The sequence below is a fragment of the Rhea americana genome, unplaced genomic scaffold (genome assembly GCF_003343005.1).
Source record: "Rhea americana isolate MKP2758 unplaced genomic scaffold, rheAme1 scaffold_8, whole genome shotgun sequence".
NCBI lineage: Eukaryota > Metazoa > Chordata > Aves > Rheiformes > Rheidae > Rhea > Rhea americana.
Window position 1 is genome coordinate 2723274 of NW_028186978.1, and position 18035 is coordinate 2741308.

Here is an 18035-nt window from a genome sequence, read left to right on the forward strand (position 1 = left end):
GATGGGTTATAGGAGCGTGTGTGTAACTGTGAGAAGCGTCAGTCAGGAAGTGCAGACTTCCTGTAGCCCTTCAGGCAGCGTTGCTGTGGCGCCTGGAGGCAGCCCTGAATGTAAAGATCTTCCGGTGTTGCTAGCAGAAGATCAAGATATAAACCAGGCCAGTCAAATCAAAGCCTTTAACATTTGCAGTGTTGGCCAAGTCTTTCTAAGCAGCATCACARCGTTGCTTTGGGCCTTTCTGTAGTGAGCTGTGAACTGAAAAACCTTGATTTTAACCGAAGGGAGAAAAAAAAATGTTCAGATGCATTGCTCAAGAAGCACAGTACCACTACCAGTGACTGACTGGGGCCGGGGTGGGGGGGAATGTAAGATGTATAGATCAGTACAGTGGTCTTTACTTGAGATGCAGAAATTCCAGTCTGTCAGGCCAACACTTCTCTATCTGAACCACCCATAATTCAATATAACAGGCAGGACCTGGTCCAAGGCTATGCCCCACTGAAGGGAACTGAAGGCCTCACTCCATATATGTTCCTTGATAGCCCCTGTAGACCTGGTGATTTTCCGAACAGAAATTAACAACTTGTACTGCATGAATTTCTTCTTTTATTAATTTCTACTGAATTAATTCTATAACTGCTACCGCAGTAACGCGTAGCCAAGAGAATTTCGGAAGCCATGTTGCAGAAAATGTGTATAGGGAGGGTCATGTGTGTAGGGAGGCTGGTTTTCAAAGAGCTGGCAATGCCCTTCCTTCAGGATGGTGGATATCTGCTGGATTGACAGGCCTTGGCTGGATGCATAAAATACTCAGAAGGAGGAAGCAGGAGAAGCAAACTTGGCAGATCTTATTCCTTGGGCCCCAAGAATTCACTGCAGAATGGGCTTATCTGAGCCTTGCGCTAACCTGAGCCTTCACCTTTAGCCTGCCAAGTTCGGTCATGTTTTGTGATCTTTAATTGGTTAGACAACTCTAACCTTGGAAAAATCACTGGCCAAATAAAAGCATGTGTCCCATGAAGCCTGCTAATCACAGCTTCAATCTAAATATTAAATAATTAATATTATAACTGCTTGAGATGTTTTTAAAATCATCGCGTACATTTATTTATTGCTAATTGCTTTTAGTATAGCAAAGGACATTCAAGTATGAAAAGCAGCCACTGGCAGGGCAAGGCTGAAAGTCACTGACGGCGAAAGGAATTCCTGAGCTTACGTTGTAAATTTATTCGAATCACCGGGCTCATAACGAAAAGCGAGACCGACTTCTATAACATCATAACATAACATGTCATAACATCAGTCTGAACGTAGGACTCCTTGCTTTCATTGTAATAGCAAAATCTTTAAAATCTTATTTGAACGTCGTTCTTGCACAACATTGAAACTCAGCAGTGCTTAGGCTAAATATTTCCAGTGAGTGCTCTCATAAGGAGAGCAAGTTAGCTAAGGAGGAACAACATACGTAATTAGACCGGATGGTATAATCAGAAGGAATAGACAAGCCTTCACATGCCAGGTTCCTTTCAGCATATCGCTAAATACTAGCTGAAGTAAGAGAAACCCAGGAATTTTTTCACCCATATTGTTCGCTTCCTATGGGGCACAGAAGCCGTTGTAAACGCCATTATAAAACCTGATGTAATCTATGTCAGGGGAAAAACACAATTCCTTCTTCAGATATTCGGCAAAGTTTGGCAAGTAGTGTGTAACTAGTCACGCTGAAATGTGAACAATACTTTTTCTCCTGAAACTGCAATAGCAGTTTTCCTTGAAGGGCAGTTCTAGCAAGACAACACTGTCATGCGATACGTGTCCAGGGCGCTGATGTCGTATCGCCTTAGAGGCACTTGTTCCTTAGCATCCTGGCTTCACTTCGCTCTGGGAATTTCTCTTTTTCTTAAGGAATGGAAAAGTAATGAGTAATAGAATAGAAATATTTCTCACCTGACTTAAAAAAAAAAAAAAAAAAGATTATTTGTTCTCATCTAGGATGTGAATGAACTAGACCCTGTAGTCAGCCAGTGCTGGAGACGGCATTCAGGCGCAGTCAGGCTGCTGTAGTTTGTAACAGGACCCCAGAAAATTATGCAGCAAATAAATTACATTGCCCATATCTTCTGCTCTGGTTTCTTCAAAGAAAATTGTCAGTGTCAGCTAACTTGGGTATCTGTAATCCCCACGCTTTGCACAGCTGCCAGTGGAAACTTTTATCGAGTGGTTGATGCTGTCTTCTGATTAATGCAGGCTGGCCAGCTTCCCACGCGATAGCCTCTTCACAGGATGCAACAGTCGAGGGGAAATTGCCCCACGACTTTAATGGTAAATACTCAAACCAAATCGTGTACGAGACTGGTCTCTTCCTCTTCCGACCCAGAACTAATTTGATCTTATCTTTCTGATGTTTGACACTCTCTCCTCCTCCTTTTATTAGGGCAAAGTTTTCTACATACCGTGTGTGCGTTTATAGAGAAAATAATCCCATTTTYGTCAGTCTAAGTAAGGCTGCTTAGTGTTTTGAGTGCTAGGACGCATAGTCCCAACACACTTTGCTGAAGTGTTAGTAAAAGGCATTGGTAAAAAGTATTACAGGACAYTAGCTAGACCGTCCTATTTATCATACCGGACTGGATTAGATCATCGGGATAAACAAACCAAAAAATGCCGTGAGRGAAAACAAATAAACTGGAAGACACTGGTCAGACTGTACAAAGACGTATCATGTGAATGATAAAGCAGCAAAATACTGAGAATTCAGGAAATTTCAAGTAAATTGTCATTTCAAGTAAATGTCTGAGGCCTTTCCAGGTGCTACAGCCTCCAGGGCCGAGAAGGAGCCCGACTCACTGCTGTGGGATAGGGAGACTGTTTTCCACCAGGGCAGCCGAACACCACGGAAGCCTTTTCTCCGTACGCCTGGCTCTYGTCCTGCCTAAGGGAGCCTAAATCAGCTGCAGCACCTCCTGGCGGGTGGGCTGGCCTGCCCCGAGGCCGCGGTGATGGGCGCACGTGAGACGAGGCTGGGGCTCGTGCCCGGAGGAGGCACCTCCAGGAGCCCCGACCGCGGGGGCCGCTGCCTTCCCGCCCGCTCTCGCGCCGTGCCTCTGCCGCCAGCCCGCTCGGGGGCTAAACCCGCAGGGGCTTTGCTCTTCCGAGGAGTTCCCTGCCGGCCCCACGGCTGCTCGGCCGGCGGGGAAGAGCCGCGCGGCGGCACAGGCGAGGGGGAGGACGAGAACCCCCGTGGCACGGCGCAGGCRGGGCCCGAGCGCCTGCAAACCGGTCAGCTACTCGGTTCAAATCCTCTCCTCGAYGTCTGGCACGTTTAAAACCCTCGGAAACAATATCCTGCTTCCTGCTGCTCACGTGGTCTGTGCTGGATTGACTCATGTACACGTATCTGTGGCTTGGTTCTTGGTCAGAGCRTACGTGGCTGTGGGGTCAGTCAGATCGGCACTGACGTGGCTGGCAACTCTGCCTTTGCTTTTCTTTTTTTCTTCTTCTTCTTCTTTTTTTTTTCCCTGATTTTGTGAGCTGATTTAACTCATCACTTGGCCTCAAAGTTACTGCAGCCAGCATAAGGGAGGCAGCGGGAACATGTAGCTGGGGTGGGAGGGAAGCTCTGCTCTCGTAGACGGAGGCAAACTCAGCCTGGGTGATTTTCTGACTATTTCATGGCAGGACAGAGCTAATAATAGTGCTAAGCGCCTATCCTAGCCCTTAGTTATGTACGTTTTGTAAACAAATGAACAAGAACACTGCAAATACAGAAAATATTTCTGTTCACAGATCACACCATCCAGTCTGTTTTCTGCTGCTGCTGCTGCTGCTGCACAGTGCAAAAAAGGTACGTGAAATGCCTACGCTTTTCAGCAATTAAGATAATCAGAATACTTGCACATAAAAGACTTTCAGAAATCCATTTTCAGTAGAACTGCTAATTATGCAGAATTTTAAAATAAGCTCTGTATACCCCTAACATGAATGAAGACATATATACGCATCATACATTTTTATGTATGCAAACGTATGTATACGTGTGAGGTTTTTTTAAATGAATATTTATATATTCACTCAAATACTTCATTTTCTTCAAAATTAGAGCAATGAGAATGAACCTGGATGCAGATCCTGGCCTGGTGACCCAGTACTCAGCCTCACAGAAAGAAGTCTCCTACACGTCTACTCGGAAATACAGGGTAGGTAATGGTCTGGTAGGTGAAACAAAAAATAAAAGGAGTGAGGTGACACAGTGGACTAAATAACCCCTGAGCATGTATTCCCCCGCCGCTTGACTGGGTCTAAATGTAATTAMTGGGAGTCTTCAAAGCGTAGCTGAGTGCGAACCCAGGCCCTGAGCTGCTGCAAAGGGAAGCGGTTGCGTTTCCGCTGATTTGCTCCGAACGCCTGCAGCGCCCTTCGTATCCACGTCGGCTCCGCAGACGAGCGGCCAGATCCCCAGCCGCTGATCTCGATGGTAATTTACCGCTAATTTACAGCAGCTGGGGAGTTCTCCCGGCACTCGTGTCCGTGCGAGTCCCGGAAAGCACGGCGGTTAGGGTAAATGGGTGTTCTGTCTGTTACTTGTCGTGACTGTAATTTCGCTGTGATTTTGGCTTTGATATCAAGGCACTCGAATGAGGGTCTCACAGTTTTGTGAGTGAGCGAGTGATAGTACTACACAGTGTGAAATAATCAGGATTTATTCCCTTTAGTAACCAAGAAAATATAACAATAATAGGTGAATTAAATAAGAAATAGCAGGAAAAAAAAAGACCAGTTATGAAAGATACTTTTTTTTTTTGTTCACTAGTGCAAGAGGCAGTTGGTTCAAGAGTTTAAGAAGAAGCCGTTACCTCCTCTCCCTCCGGAGGCCTTGGAAGACTACGCAGAAAAGRTCAAAGTCATTGCGCTCTACGACTTTTTTGCTAGAGGACCCTCTGATTTAACACTCAAGAAGTCGGAAGAATACATTATCCTTGAAAAGTATGATCCTCACTGGTGGAAGGCACGAGACCAGTATGGGTAAGAGAGGGGGCATCTGTCTCAATCTCTTTTCCTACACAGAAAGAAAATAAAACTAAAAACTCCCCTAAAAGCAAGCAGCTAGAACAAAAGGTTCTGGAGACAGACTTAAAACTRTTTCAAGTTCTAGATTTAGTAAGTTCCTTACTGAAAAAAGAAAGCAATGTGAACCGCTGGGCACTGAGATACGTGAAAATTCAGCTTTCCATACTTCAGGTGCTTTACAATACGATGTAAATGCATAAGAAGATCATAAAAGCCTTAGAAAGTAGTGAGACTTTTGGCTGAAACAAAATCTCTGATTCAGAAATTCCTGGACTTTCTAAAAAGTCTAGATCATAACTTTGGTTAGGATCCTTTCTGCTTTTCTATTCCCTTGCACTTCCTTCAGTTTATGCTATACCCTGACTTTGGGAGTGGTTATATGATATATAACAACTGTTTTCCTTTTATTCAGCTCCCTCCTTTAAATATTTTAAATGCTTTTTCTCCACTCGTATTTGCAGTGAGCATCCACCAGATTATTATTTTGTTTACATATGCATGTGCACACCTTATGTATCTCCAAATAAAAACTTTGTATAGGTCCAAGATTAGAGCTGAAGAACAGAGCTTCTGACTGAGAAAAAGTATCATTTTTTTTCTCAGTTTTGTTTTAGCTTTACTTGAAAAGTTTCGTTAACATGCTGCTTTAAGCACTCTTCAAACAATTCCCTGAGTTGACTTCTTCATTTCAGTAGCTCTCCGCAGTCGTGGGTGGACACATCCTCCTGGGATGGAGGGACTTGCACTTCTATTCAATCCCTATATTAGGATTCTGTATCTGAAGATATAGCCATTAGTCTAAATAACGCTTGTAATTCAATAAAAGAAAGACGTATATCTCAATCCTATTAATATTTTACCTCGAGATGTATTTGTTTCAGGAATGAAGGTCTAATTCCCAGCAACTACGTAACTGAGAACAAGCAAAACAATATAGAAACGTACGAGTAAGTGCACCTGAAAATGATTATTGCGCTTTTTTTTTTCTCTCTCTCAAAATGGAGTGGTATGTCTTAGAGCATGGTCCTTTCATCTTTATTAGCTATAAATGGGTGTTTTTCTTTGCTGGAGAGCTCACCAGAAGCATGCATTTTCTGTGAGAAAACATGACTGTCAGAATCAAGCAGGTTAATTCACTCTGAACTGTTTGCTCTGAGCGTGTTACGAACACTGAACACCATAATGGTTCGTTTGCGTGAACCAGAATGTCAGAATCCAGATGTTTCCTATTTGCCTGGGCTCACTACACAATGTTTCTATATTTTGATCTCTTCCTGTTGTGAACATAYAATTAGCTCACCAGAAGCTAATTCTGCCTAGTTTCCTGGAGAGAAGAGTAAAATTCTCCAAAATTCTGGTGACGAGAGGCCTAAAACAATGAGTGCGACTGTAAATTTCTTCACAGCTTGCCCTAGCTGAATCCTGCGTTTTGTTTTGTTTAAGCTCATATTTAATCACAAGCAATGGGGAAAATAGTTCTCATAATTACAATGAAGTCTAATAAAGTCATTTAAAACTGAGATTATTATATGTAATGATAGCTCAATTCAGTTTTAGGACTAGGAATAGTGCAACTATTTACTTCTGCTAAAGAGAATAAATGTGTGAATTTTTTTTTAATAGTATCTGCAGTTAAAGCATTGGATGTCGCTTTGTTGCAGGTGGTACTGCAAAAACATAAACAGGAGCCAGGCAGAACTTCTATTACGGCAGAAGGTAACTTGGCCAGCTTATACATGCAGCTAACAATATCTGGAGAGGTCTATCAGTAGAGGCATCAAGAACATTTCCACGGTCAAATCCAGATCTGTTTGGCATGCAGTAAGAGAGAATGCCTTAAAATAAAGGGGCACTTCCTGGGGTGAGCATACAGTGTAGAGTATCTAGCCTTCTAAGTTGTAGTCCCAGCAAATTCTGCTGAGATCTTCAATAGGAGATTAACTGAATTTTATGCAGTTTGCTGTGCTTACCTTTTATATGAAACGTTGAAGACTGAAATCTCTGTAATAAGTAAGGTAGTGAAGTGGCAGCGTTACTAACCCTCCATCCCTCATCTTCTCATCTTCTTCATGTGTAGGGCAAATAGTCCATGCGCTATTCTACCCTGTACCTGTTGCTAAAATATCTAACTCAATTAACAGTCATTAAAACTTTCTGCATTCTAATTCTCCTCTACTAATTTCAATAACAACTATTTAGTTCGCTGTTATTTTAATAACAACTATTTGTCATCCATTTAAGTCTTATTTAATGGACAATAAATAACTTCAGTTAGTGCAGTGACAAAAAATTCTACATTTCTCTCTGTTATATAATATTTGGTGCCTCAGATCTAAATATATAGAGGTCTTCCTCAGCAAGGATAGTGGCTTTCCCTGGGATTTTTCTAGTCTTACAAACCGTTTCAGGAGGTAACGTGCTGCTGCTTCATTTTATTAGGCATTCCYCTGAACCTGGGTATCTGGCACAAGTCCTATCACGAGGGAGTTTGCTTTGAGCTCGAAAGCCAAAAATAACTCCACATGCATTTCTTTTCAGTCCAAAGAAGGCGCGTTTGTGGTCAGAGATTCGAGCCAACAGGGATTTCTCACGCTGTCCGTGTATTCGCGGTCTAAAGGGTGAGTAGGTGTTGCTCTGACTGGGGATCTTCCCTAAAGCTCCCCGGGCAGGGATGCGCCCAGCCTCTGCTACGGCACGTCCCGTATGCGACTGGCCTTCCAAAACCACCTCCCAGCTGCAGTGTAACCCTCACTGCCTCATTCTGAGCCTCCAAAAAAGCAGGGGCAGACTGGCAGCAAAACGAGCAGAAAGCACTAAAGACATACAGTGGAGAAATATCCAAAAGCAAGCASATAAAATAAAAGCGCCGATGAAGTGCCGTTGGAGAAGCAGAGCAGAAAAATTATTCTTGGACTATATGTKATTGTGTTTTTAACTCTTTGGAGGAAATTCAGGCGGTGGAGAGCATATTAACTTTAAAAGCTTAGATTCAAATGAATGCTGGAGGGATGTCTGCTAAGTGCTACAGCTATTTCTTGTGGATGCAATGATGCAAGAATAAATACTTGCACAATGAAAAAGATTGTGCAGTATCTCCCGAAGCTGAGATAGAGACCTGGTTAAGGACTCCCCCCCCCCTTAAGTAGTGTATCAATTACACCAAGTCATTTAAAGTAGGGAACTGTATCTCAAGTTTTTAGACTTTTCTGTACATTCTCGCCAAATAAAATTTAATCAGATTTACAGTTTAAACCACTGTATATTTTTATTCTAAGTGACAGTCTTGTGTTGATTTCAGAAGTCATAGTGGAGACATCCGACATTACCAAATTAAGAAAAACCACCTGGAACAATATTATGTAGCAGAAAAATATCTCTTTTCATCTATTCCTGAACTCATCCAGTATCATCAACAGAACGCTGCAGGTAACACAAGCAAGCCAGTAAGGTTTTACTACCGATCATCACCAGGGAGAGATCATAAATAGCCCTTTTTGTATTCCTTTCCTTATAAAAAGAGGCACAAGCTTTGACATTGCTGACAAGTTCAGATATGTCATGATCCCTTCTGCCAAAGCAGTAGCTCGCTGTGCATATACCAAGCGGGAAGTGAACCTGCCGAGCTAATACACACAWATGTCAGGAATTTTACAAAATTAGAAGCTTAATATGTTCACCTCCTCTTCATGCTGTTGGTTCATCATACTTGACTGAATGTGCTGGATGTGACTTATATTCAGTTTGGTTATAATTCTTTGCTTGTCTAAGACACAGTAACTTGCATGCATGCTATTTAAGAAAAACAGGAATTACGCTATACATCAGCGGACAACTTTTTACTGATTTTGCCAAAACCCCCAAGCAGTCAAAAGCTTGGGACCACAAGGATGCTCTGACACTGACTCAGAGCCTGCCAGAGTTAATGACCACTAGATGTTTGCTTGTGTCAGCCTGTAATAACTTCTAGTATTAAAAAACGCCCTTCGTCTTAGCTCTACCTGTCATTTTAATATGGCATAAAATCTTTCTACCCTCAAAGAGGGGAGAGGGGGAAAACACACAGACAGACCCCCACGCCAGGGAGGAAGGAAGATGCAGGAATATACAGAGCCCTTCGCCTGAGAGAGGAGGGTTGTAGGAAAACCATGAAACAGAAAAGGATCGGAAAGTAACAACGGGAAGAAGGGATGGGTGGAGGGAGCCCGGGATGAGCACAGCGAGCAACTTGCAAAAAAGGGAAGTGCGACAGCTTGTAAGGGCAGGCTGCAACGGGACRAACTTCTCAGGTGTAGCGGGAAAGTGGAAAGGGATGTTTTCCCTGGTACTGAGTTGGCTCATGAGCTCCAAGGGAAAGAATGACACAAAACCATCTCTTGTGATGGGAAACGATCCTGGGAAGTCACACTGAAGGAGAAGCCCAGGCAAGTGATATCTTGTGCAGTATTATTTTAGATTACCAACATACTAGAAATAAGGAAGAGTATCACTTTTGGTTATATGAACATATAAATACTTTTGTAGTGGACTAAAGTTTGTAGTAGAATAATAATGCATTTGCAAAGGTGCAAAATGCTATGAAAATGTTAGTATACTTATTTAATTAAGCAACAATTTTAGATAATATTTCTTTGTCTTGTCATATCATCATATATTTCATATATATTTGTACAATGACAGRCTAGAMCTCAGCTRGTAGTATCCCAAGGTGCTACTGTCATAYATCTATTAATAATATTTTAAAAGAAATAAAAGCARTTACGTGTCATTTTGAAAMCAGTACTTGTCTTCCTAAATAGTARCACATCCACCAGGCTGAAAAGAGGCTGTCTTCTCATTCCCTGGTTGTTATTCAGGGCTCTGTTAGATATAGTCTTCCTTTGTTTCTTCTCATTGTAGTGTTATATAATATAATGTATTTTTTACAAGTTGTAAAAAAAAAGGAGTAGGAAATGTAAACCACATTTCAAAATATATTTTGAGTACAGATACTATATAGCGTAGTTTAAAATGGGGTAAKTGGTCAACAGAATATTATTGCTTTGTCCCCTGTAGGGCTCATCACTCGACTCCGGCATCCGGTTGGATCACTGGGATGTTCTTCACCAGCAACAGCAGGGTTTAGTTACGGTAAATTTTGAATAATGTTTTGGTGGATATTTAGATATCTGTCTAGCCAAAAATTTGTCTCCCACTTATCAGGTTAATTATTCAATTATATTAATGAAATTTCCCAGTAATAACAAACACAGGGACAGTTGCATATTCTCTGGAAATAAACAYTGATTTCCTAGTAGGGCGTCAGAACCAAAGGGAACCTCTAGCTGGATTYGTTCAGTTTAGTACATGTTGTGCTTCCTTTATAACCACTATAGCGTTTCTGAGTTATCTGGAATTTTGTAAGTAGACCTAAGACTCAAATGTGCATTTAATGGCCTCTCAAATGATATTCAGATTTATTTAAATGCTTAGAAAATGTCAATATTATTTAGGAGGAAGATTTTTTTGTTGATTCTGCAAGTTTTACAATTAAGAATAAAATCCTATACAGTGTTAGAAAACAAGCAATAAATGCTTTTTTGTGCATGTGCAGCAGGAAGTCAATATCAGCTGCTTGGTGCATATATATAATAAAACAGGAATCTTCAAAATTGCTATTATCCTGTGAATGTTCCTATGAATAGCAAAGCTTAATGTGTCTGGAGAGCAGARCTATTTTGATTGTTATAAAGGCAGCCAGCAACTATTTCTGAACTATACTATCAATCTGGAAGTGGTTCAGAGTCAAAAACATCAAATATGACAATGCTGAAGGAATTCTCATGTGTAATTGAAACTGAACACTTGCCTTATCTTCAAGCTGCAGAAATTCCTACTTTAAGCAGTTTAAATAGTGCTCACATTCAACAAGCTATAAAATAACYGTCATATATAAACATATGTGWGTGTGTGGAAATTTTTGRGTGTTCCAGACCCATGTTATAGTTGTTGAACTGTATGTGATGCTTAGCTGTGTGCATTAGCAGCAAAGAGCACAGCCCCTCTCCTGCAGGCCGGTTAAGGGAAGCTGGCCTGACTGCTCTAACATGTTGGGTTCTTTTATAGAGGAGTGGGAATTAAACCCATCTGAGCTGACGTTCATGAAGGAGCTTGGGCGCGGGCAGTTTGGAGTCGTTCAGCTGGGTAAATGGAAAGCAAGCATCAAGGTTGCCATCAAAACAATCCACGAAGGTGCAATGTCTGAAGATGATTTCATTGAGGAGGCCAAAGTGATGATGTAAGTACAAAAGCTGTGCAATACATACAGATTCCACTGAGATGATCAAGAAACAAATATAGTCTAATTTTATTTAACCCAACCAAACAAAGAATGCTATGAGTATTGTTAATGCATTTGATGTGCAATATAGAAAGTTGTTTTTTATAGTCTAAATCAGATTGCTCCARATGCTTGATACACTCATTGCCAGACATTTTTTTTTTTTTTTTAATGGATATTGCCTAGAACCGCAAAGCTGCGGTGGGAGGATATGTGTGCTGAGAGCTGTACTTAAAACCATTGTTTTATCCATAATTCAGTGTCTCTAGGACCACTGACAGATCTTAGACTTACCTACATCATCTGAGAAATTATATTACTATTTCTCCTAATTTCCCGACTTACATGGCAAGGAAGTACACAGACCAGGTTTTGCACCAGCTCATGTGCCCTGCCTGAAAGCCAGGCCTTTCCTTTTCAGATCACCAAGTCAAGGTTTTTGGGCAGTGCCCGTATATATTTAACTGATGAACTATTGTGGAGTGATTTTGAAGAGTGAAGAGTAGCACAACTCTGAGGGCAGCTGCAGTTGAATAAAGCTTATGGAGTACTGAGAATGAAAAGTCTAGTTCTTTGCCAGCGACAAACGATAGCCTGACTGACGTGGACGATTTTGACAGGCACCTATCCCACCCRAAGCTGGTCCAGCTTTACGGAGTGTGCACGCACCACAGGCCCCTCTACGTTGTGACCGAATTCATGGAAAACGGCTGCCTCCTCAACTACCTCCGGCAAAGACGAGGGAAGCTCAGCAGAGACGTCCTGCTAGGCATGTGCCAGGACGTGTGCGAAGGGATGCAGTATCTAGAAAGAAACAGATTTATTCACCGTGATTTAGTAAGTGTGATAGGTTTTCTGTAGATAATGACAATGAAGGACTCATCCCCTTTTAGAATATAAAGCATATGCATGAGCAGGAAAAAAAGTTGTGTTTTTCTTAAAAAATACTTTGGCCCAGATTTCACATACGTTTCTCTCATTTTGCCTAGGCTGCACGAAACTGTTTAGTCAACGCTAGACACATTGTTAAAGTATCTGACTTCGGGATGGCAAGGTATGAAGCCACTTAAATGACTTTAGTGAGTGCTCTGCTTTCAGGAACAAGCCTTGCACTAACGACATTTGCTCGCTTTGCTGATTTGGGGAATCCCACTGCGCCCGCTTTCCGAAGGCTCGCTGAAAAGAGAGCAACGATACTGAACCGCCRCACCGGGGCTGGGTCTCGTGTCGGTCTCTCGCTCCTGCTGAGCGCGAGACGGGTAAATTAAGGGGCAGGATTCGAAAGTGGGTTTTTTTGACATAGAGAGGYTCAGTGTGTGATGAAAGAAACGGTTTCCCCCAGGTTTTCGGCGCGCCGGGGAGGGCAGCGAGGCCCGCGAGGCTGGCGCGGTGTCGGCGCTGACCTTTGAGCGCGYGGTGGCCCGGCGGCCGGCGCAGGAAGCCGACCTGCGCTTCTCGAGCAGGGATGTGGTTTTTCTGCTTAATGTGCCGACCAGCCAAACACAGAGAAATACCTTATATTTCTAATCTGCCAGCAGTTTGTGAGTAGATACTTATTTTTAAAAGGCCGTCCTGTACCGCGACGGTGCCTGCTGGTTGCATTGCTCCCCGAAAGGGTGAGCTCAGCAGCAGGAGGCCAAACTCATCCACATCCAAATCCACCAAAAAGAGAATGTAGCCAGACAAACAAGTTTTCAGGACCCAGCCTGCAAAAAATAGCCCCGAAAGGCTCATTGCGCTTGCAGTAACCTCTCCTCTTTCTGCGCGCGCGCTGAACTGAGGGAGGGAAGCGGAGCGGCGGTTTCTCACGGCATGACCTCGTTGAGGGCCCTAGCAGGAGCGCGCGCAGCCTGCCCGCCGCAGCCGACAGCTGTTGGCTGCTCATAAAGGTTAATACCGGGAAAACGCACCCAAAACAAAGCCCATACGTGCGTGGGGGTCAGGCTGCTAACCTTTTAAAATGTTGCCCTAGTGCTTCAAAAAGTGTACGGCAGCTGTAACTTCATCTTATCTGGGAGACTTTCACGTAGCTCCTATCAGCTCGGGCAAAGGAAATTGCCCTTTCAGGGCACTGGGCAGAGCTGCTGCCTTACGTGCCACGCAGATGTCCTCGTGGGCCTCTTCTCTAACGGCGTGCCAGGAATCAYGTCTGGGAAGCCGCGTAGCACATTTCACCCATCAGCTACGGGAGCACCAGCCTTCTGCCAGCAGCTTTCAGGTCTTCTCTTTTCAAAAGACAGTAATTATTTGTTGTGAGCGGCTTTCTTGCCCATGGTGTGGCGACTTTTCCTATCAATGTCTGCTCAGGAGATGGTAATAACAACCTCCCTGCAAATCTAAAAGATGGCATTAAAGTATTTTATTGTAACATGCATCTCGCTAATTGCATAGCAGAGAGGGTGCCCATATGCGTGTATTTTAGATCAAATATGTGATGCAATTTCTTTGGGTTTCAATATTGACACAGTATATTTGTGGAATTACAAATTGCCAGCAGAAGTGTAGCCAAAATGATTTGTTCTTTAACTACCATTAAGGTGCATGCTGTTTCCTGATTTTATCTTTTTTTTTTTTTTTTTTTTTTTTTTTTTTTTTTTTTTTTTTTTTTTTTTTTTTTTTTTTTTTTTAGGTATGTAATTGATGATGAATATATCAGCTCTTCAGGTGCCAAGTTTCCAATCAAATGGTCATCTCCTGAAGTCTTTCATTTCAAAAAATATAGCAGCAAATCAGATGTCTGGTCATTTGGTGAGTTGATTAGCTAAATGTGCAACACTGATATGTCTGATAAGATCTAGGCATAGTGTAATGTTTTACTGGTATTACCTATCCTTAGCTTTAGTCCTCCCCCTTTTTTAAATCTCACCTATATTGGATGAGTATATTTCTGAACAGAAAGGCTCTGTGCTCGTTTGAGACTCTAGGGACCTTGTTTGCACATCCAGACCCTATATCCTACTTCTTCTACAGGATAGACACAATCTTGCATATCACTCTGCATATGGTCCCAAAAAATCTCCAGTTCCTCTACTAGTCATGAAAATACTCATTCCCCTGACACTAGTTGTCTAAAAATTAGATTTGCACTGAAGTGTGCRTTCTTTGTATGTTGCTGTTAGCCGTATGTGCATTCGTTTCCATCAGCTTCCTGGACCACCTTCTTAGATGACTTAAACGGGAGAGTTGTATCAGCTGGTTGATTTTCCTGATTCTCTCTCTTCATTCAGCTCCGGYTGACCCTATTTTCATACCTTATTCAACATGCAAAAAAACAATGTTTTTTGTGCTTCTGATACCATTAAATAACTCATATTCTTTTTTTTCCCCTGTTGTGCTCCAAATGTTTTGGTTCATTTCTAGGCGTACTGATGTGGGAAGTTTTCACAGAAGGCAGAATGCCTTTTGAAAATAAGTCAAATTCTGAAGTTGTCCGTGAGATTTCTGAGGGTAACCGACTTTATCGACCGTATCTAGCATCACATGCTGTGTACAAAGTCATGTACAGCTGCTGGCATGAGGTTTGTTGCTCTTATTGTCTTGTGATGTTACTTTACTGTATTCTTCATTTGTAACTGGATCTAAAGGCAGCCCCCAAAAATGAGGCATTAGATTTCATACTTGTGATATCATCCCCAGTAGCTCACTGTGCTTTTCACAAATCATAGCTAAGCTTACAAGCCTTATACAAAGTAGGTCTGCCCACAAAGTGTGGCTCTTACAGCCCCTTCTTCAGATGCATACATCACTACAGCTGTAGTAAGGCAGCAGTTTGCTTCCTTTGCCTCTTAGGCTGCTCCCTTTTGCTCCCTCTGCTGTGATTTAGTACTTGACTTCGTGTTCTTTATTCATTTCTCAAGCAACTATTTATTTCTACATTGGTAGGAGAACATGGATTTTATCAACCTCTCCATCTGAGTAATCTCTTAAGGTTCCTCCTCTAGTGTCTACAGAAAGTAAATCTTTAATTTCAGCTAAAAAGGACTTTCAGAAGAACTTTGTGCAATGCTTTCATTTAAATAGGCAGGCATACACTGAGCGTCGCAGCAGGATCTTATTGCTACCTTTGTGTCCTTTATCCCATATCTTAAAAACTGATACAAAACTTTTAGACCTTTCATAAAGCTAGCAAAAGAGACGGAAATCTGAACTGCACAGCTTGCTTGCTTCCTGCGAGCCGCCAGTAGGATGCCAGGCGGGCAGAGAGAGCGCAAGCGAGCAGGGAGGAAATCATCCTTTCTGTTCTGACGCCAACCAGCACTTTGTCCCATACTGCAATACATAGGATAACACAGCAGCGAAGTCCCTTCACAGGAGCCCAGGAAACACCCCTGAGTACCATGGCTACCTGAGACAGTGTTTTCCAGTGACCCACTGCAGCTGGAGAAACCCTGTGGAAATTCTGGTCTTGAAATGAGATAAATGTTCCTTAATGAAATTTTAGAAACATTTTGAAAAGTGGCTATGGTCACAGTTTTAGGAAGCTGTCTGTTGGCTTGAAGAACACATGATATTTTTTCTGAATGATAAGCTCAGTCTTTTTTCCCCTCCTGTATTAATAAAATCAAATATCATTTTAAGTGGCAGTTTATATCAGTGTGCAACCGTCTTCTGAAGTCTAGTACCATAACTGATCAGCTGCTAATGTATGTTTATCCTTTGCTTTTCAGAAACCAGAAGGACGTCCTACTTTTGCAGAGTTGCTAGAGACCCTGACAGATATAACAGAGATGGGATAATCAGAGGTTTTACACAAGAATTTTCTTTTTTTCCTGAAAGGTTAGCATTAAGCCTCTCAATGCAGCTGATGATGCACAAAAATCTCAGTCTTTTACAGCCTTTCTACTTCAATCACAGTAACTGCATCCTACAAGATGAAGCAGCTGTTTAGGCTTGGCCTAATTTTATTTTAGTCATTTGGGAACATATCTCAGAAGACTGGTTTTGGACTACAAAGCTATTTGTTTTCAAGTCCAGGGAGAAAAGTCTCCTGTTTGAAAAGAAGTAACCAAACTTACTCACCACATAGGCCTTTTCATTTATTTTTTTTAATCAGAGCTACACTAATTCCTGTAATAATATTAATAAGAACCGATTCGTTACTGGCTCGTGGACTGGGGAATACAATGACAGCAAAAATGATGCGAGAACCTCCGATAAAGCTCTAAATAGGGCGAGTCTAAAGCCGAGACCTTTTTCACGGCGAGGCAGGCGGCACTGAAGCAAAGCACCGGCATGGCAGCGGCAGCGAGCTGTCTGACCGGCCGTCGGAGCAAAACCCCACGTTTGCCCTCGATGGGCACCCAGGATTGCTGCCCGACGAGCCAAAGCTGGAGCCTGCCAGTAAAAGGAAGTGAATTCCTCTAGCTCAGATACGTTCTCTAACACCTGACTTGCATCAGGTCTTGTAACCCAGACTTGCATTACTTTCACGTTTCATTTTTTTTATCTGAATTTTGATCAATACAAAAATATTATAGAGAAGAAGAGGCACATGAAGTTAGTTATTATTTAATATAAGGGTTAGGCCACTACCAATAAATAGTTTCTTAATATATGGTTGCATTATGACTTATTTATAAACATATGCATATTTGATTTTATAGCATTTTATAGACAAAATGCTTAAAACTGACTAGCCAAAGAATGAACAAATTCGGTACAACTTAATTTTACTTTTTTCCCCATTTCCAAATTTAAAAAAAATAACTGCAACAATAAAATGAAATATCTAAATCTTCCCAAATTTTGAATTTCCAGGAGATGACAGCATCTCTAGGTCAAATTCTCTCTAGGTACAGTAACTATCAAAAGGTGAGTTATTAATCCCTTTAGAAAGGAAACTCTTATTCGTATCATTTAATTTTTTGGAGTACTTTCAAATACAGTTTTAAAGCATTTCTGCTTCAACTGAAACATAGTATCTTCATCCTTTCTTGTAATCTACTAAAAGAATTTTCACTCACCGGTGGCACTGCTTGCTTTTTTAAGTGACTTATTCACTTACGAGGATTCAATTCCATTAGACCTATGACTGAAAACAGATTTATCCAACACTGTGCTGCGTGTTGCGCTCCCCGCGGCTTGGTGCCTCGGCCACAGACACGCAATGCTTTTCAGCAGGTGATGCTCTATAAACGCCAAACTCATCCTACATCTGCAACATAAAAGCACAGGGAGGCTTCAAAGAATCTCTTTAATAGCTCTTGTAAAACTGGTTTTGCTACGTTTATTACTGCAAGTTAATATATAGCTAGCAGATTCTACCCTGGTGCGCAGTAAAAGGTAGGTTTACGGGCGCAAAGGGTCCTGCTCGTGCTTGTTTTCGGGGCGAGCGTGCATGCACCTTGGAACATGCTGGTCTAACGCACTGAGCAAATATCGGGGGCTACCCTGGTTATTATTAACACATATACACAGATATATTTAACAGCTGGTATCAAATGCCTGACTGGATATAAATTAAAATGCACTATAATGTGCTTCACAGCCCTGGAAATCAGTGCTTAATCAGCAACGAGAAAGGCCTGGCTGGACAAAGGTCGAGTGTATTAAGCTTATTTGCTTATTAGAAGAGCTACACGCGTAAAGATTAACAGTTACACCTCAGTCCTCGTGGTTCCCGTGAGCTTTGCTCAGATATTGACCATATTCA

At 42.0% G+C, this 18035-nt stretch overlaps 1 protein-coding gene across 1 annotated transcript; it reads left to right on the top strand.

Annotated features, from left to right (window-relative positions):
• Nucleotides 1-2999: 2999 nt before the first annotated feature.
• LOC146585497 (tyrosine-protein kinase TXK-like) lies at nt 3000-17436 on the top strand. The gene is made up of 15 exons (XM_085322836.1): nt 3000-3311; nt 3768-3844; nt 4100-4196; nt 4811-5022; nt 5949-6014; nt 6729-6783; nt 7606-7685; nt 8366-8493; nt 10120-10194; nt 11170-11341; nt 12004-12220; nt 12373-12437; nt 14013-14131; nt 14744-14901; nt 16051-17436. Exons 1-15 carry the CDS (start codon nt 3000-3002, stop codon nt 16117-16119), a joined length of 1902 nt encoding a protein of 633 aa, XP_085178962.1. The 3' UTR covers nt 16120-17436.
• The last annotated feature ends 599 nt before the right edge of the window (nt 17437-18035 follow it).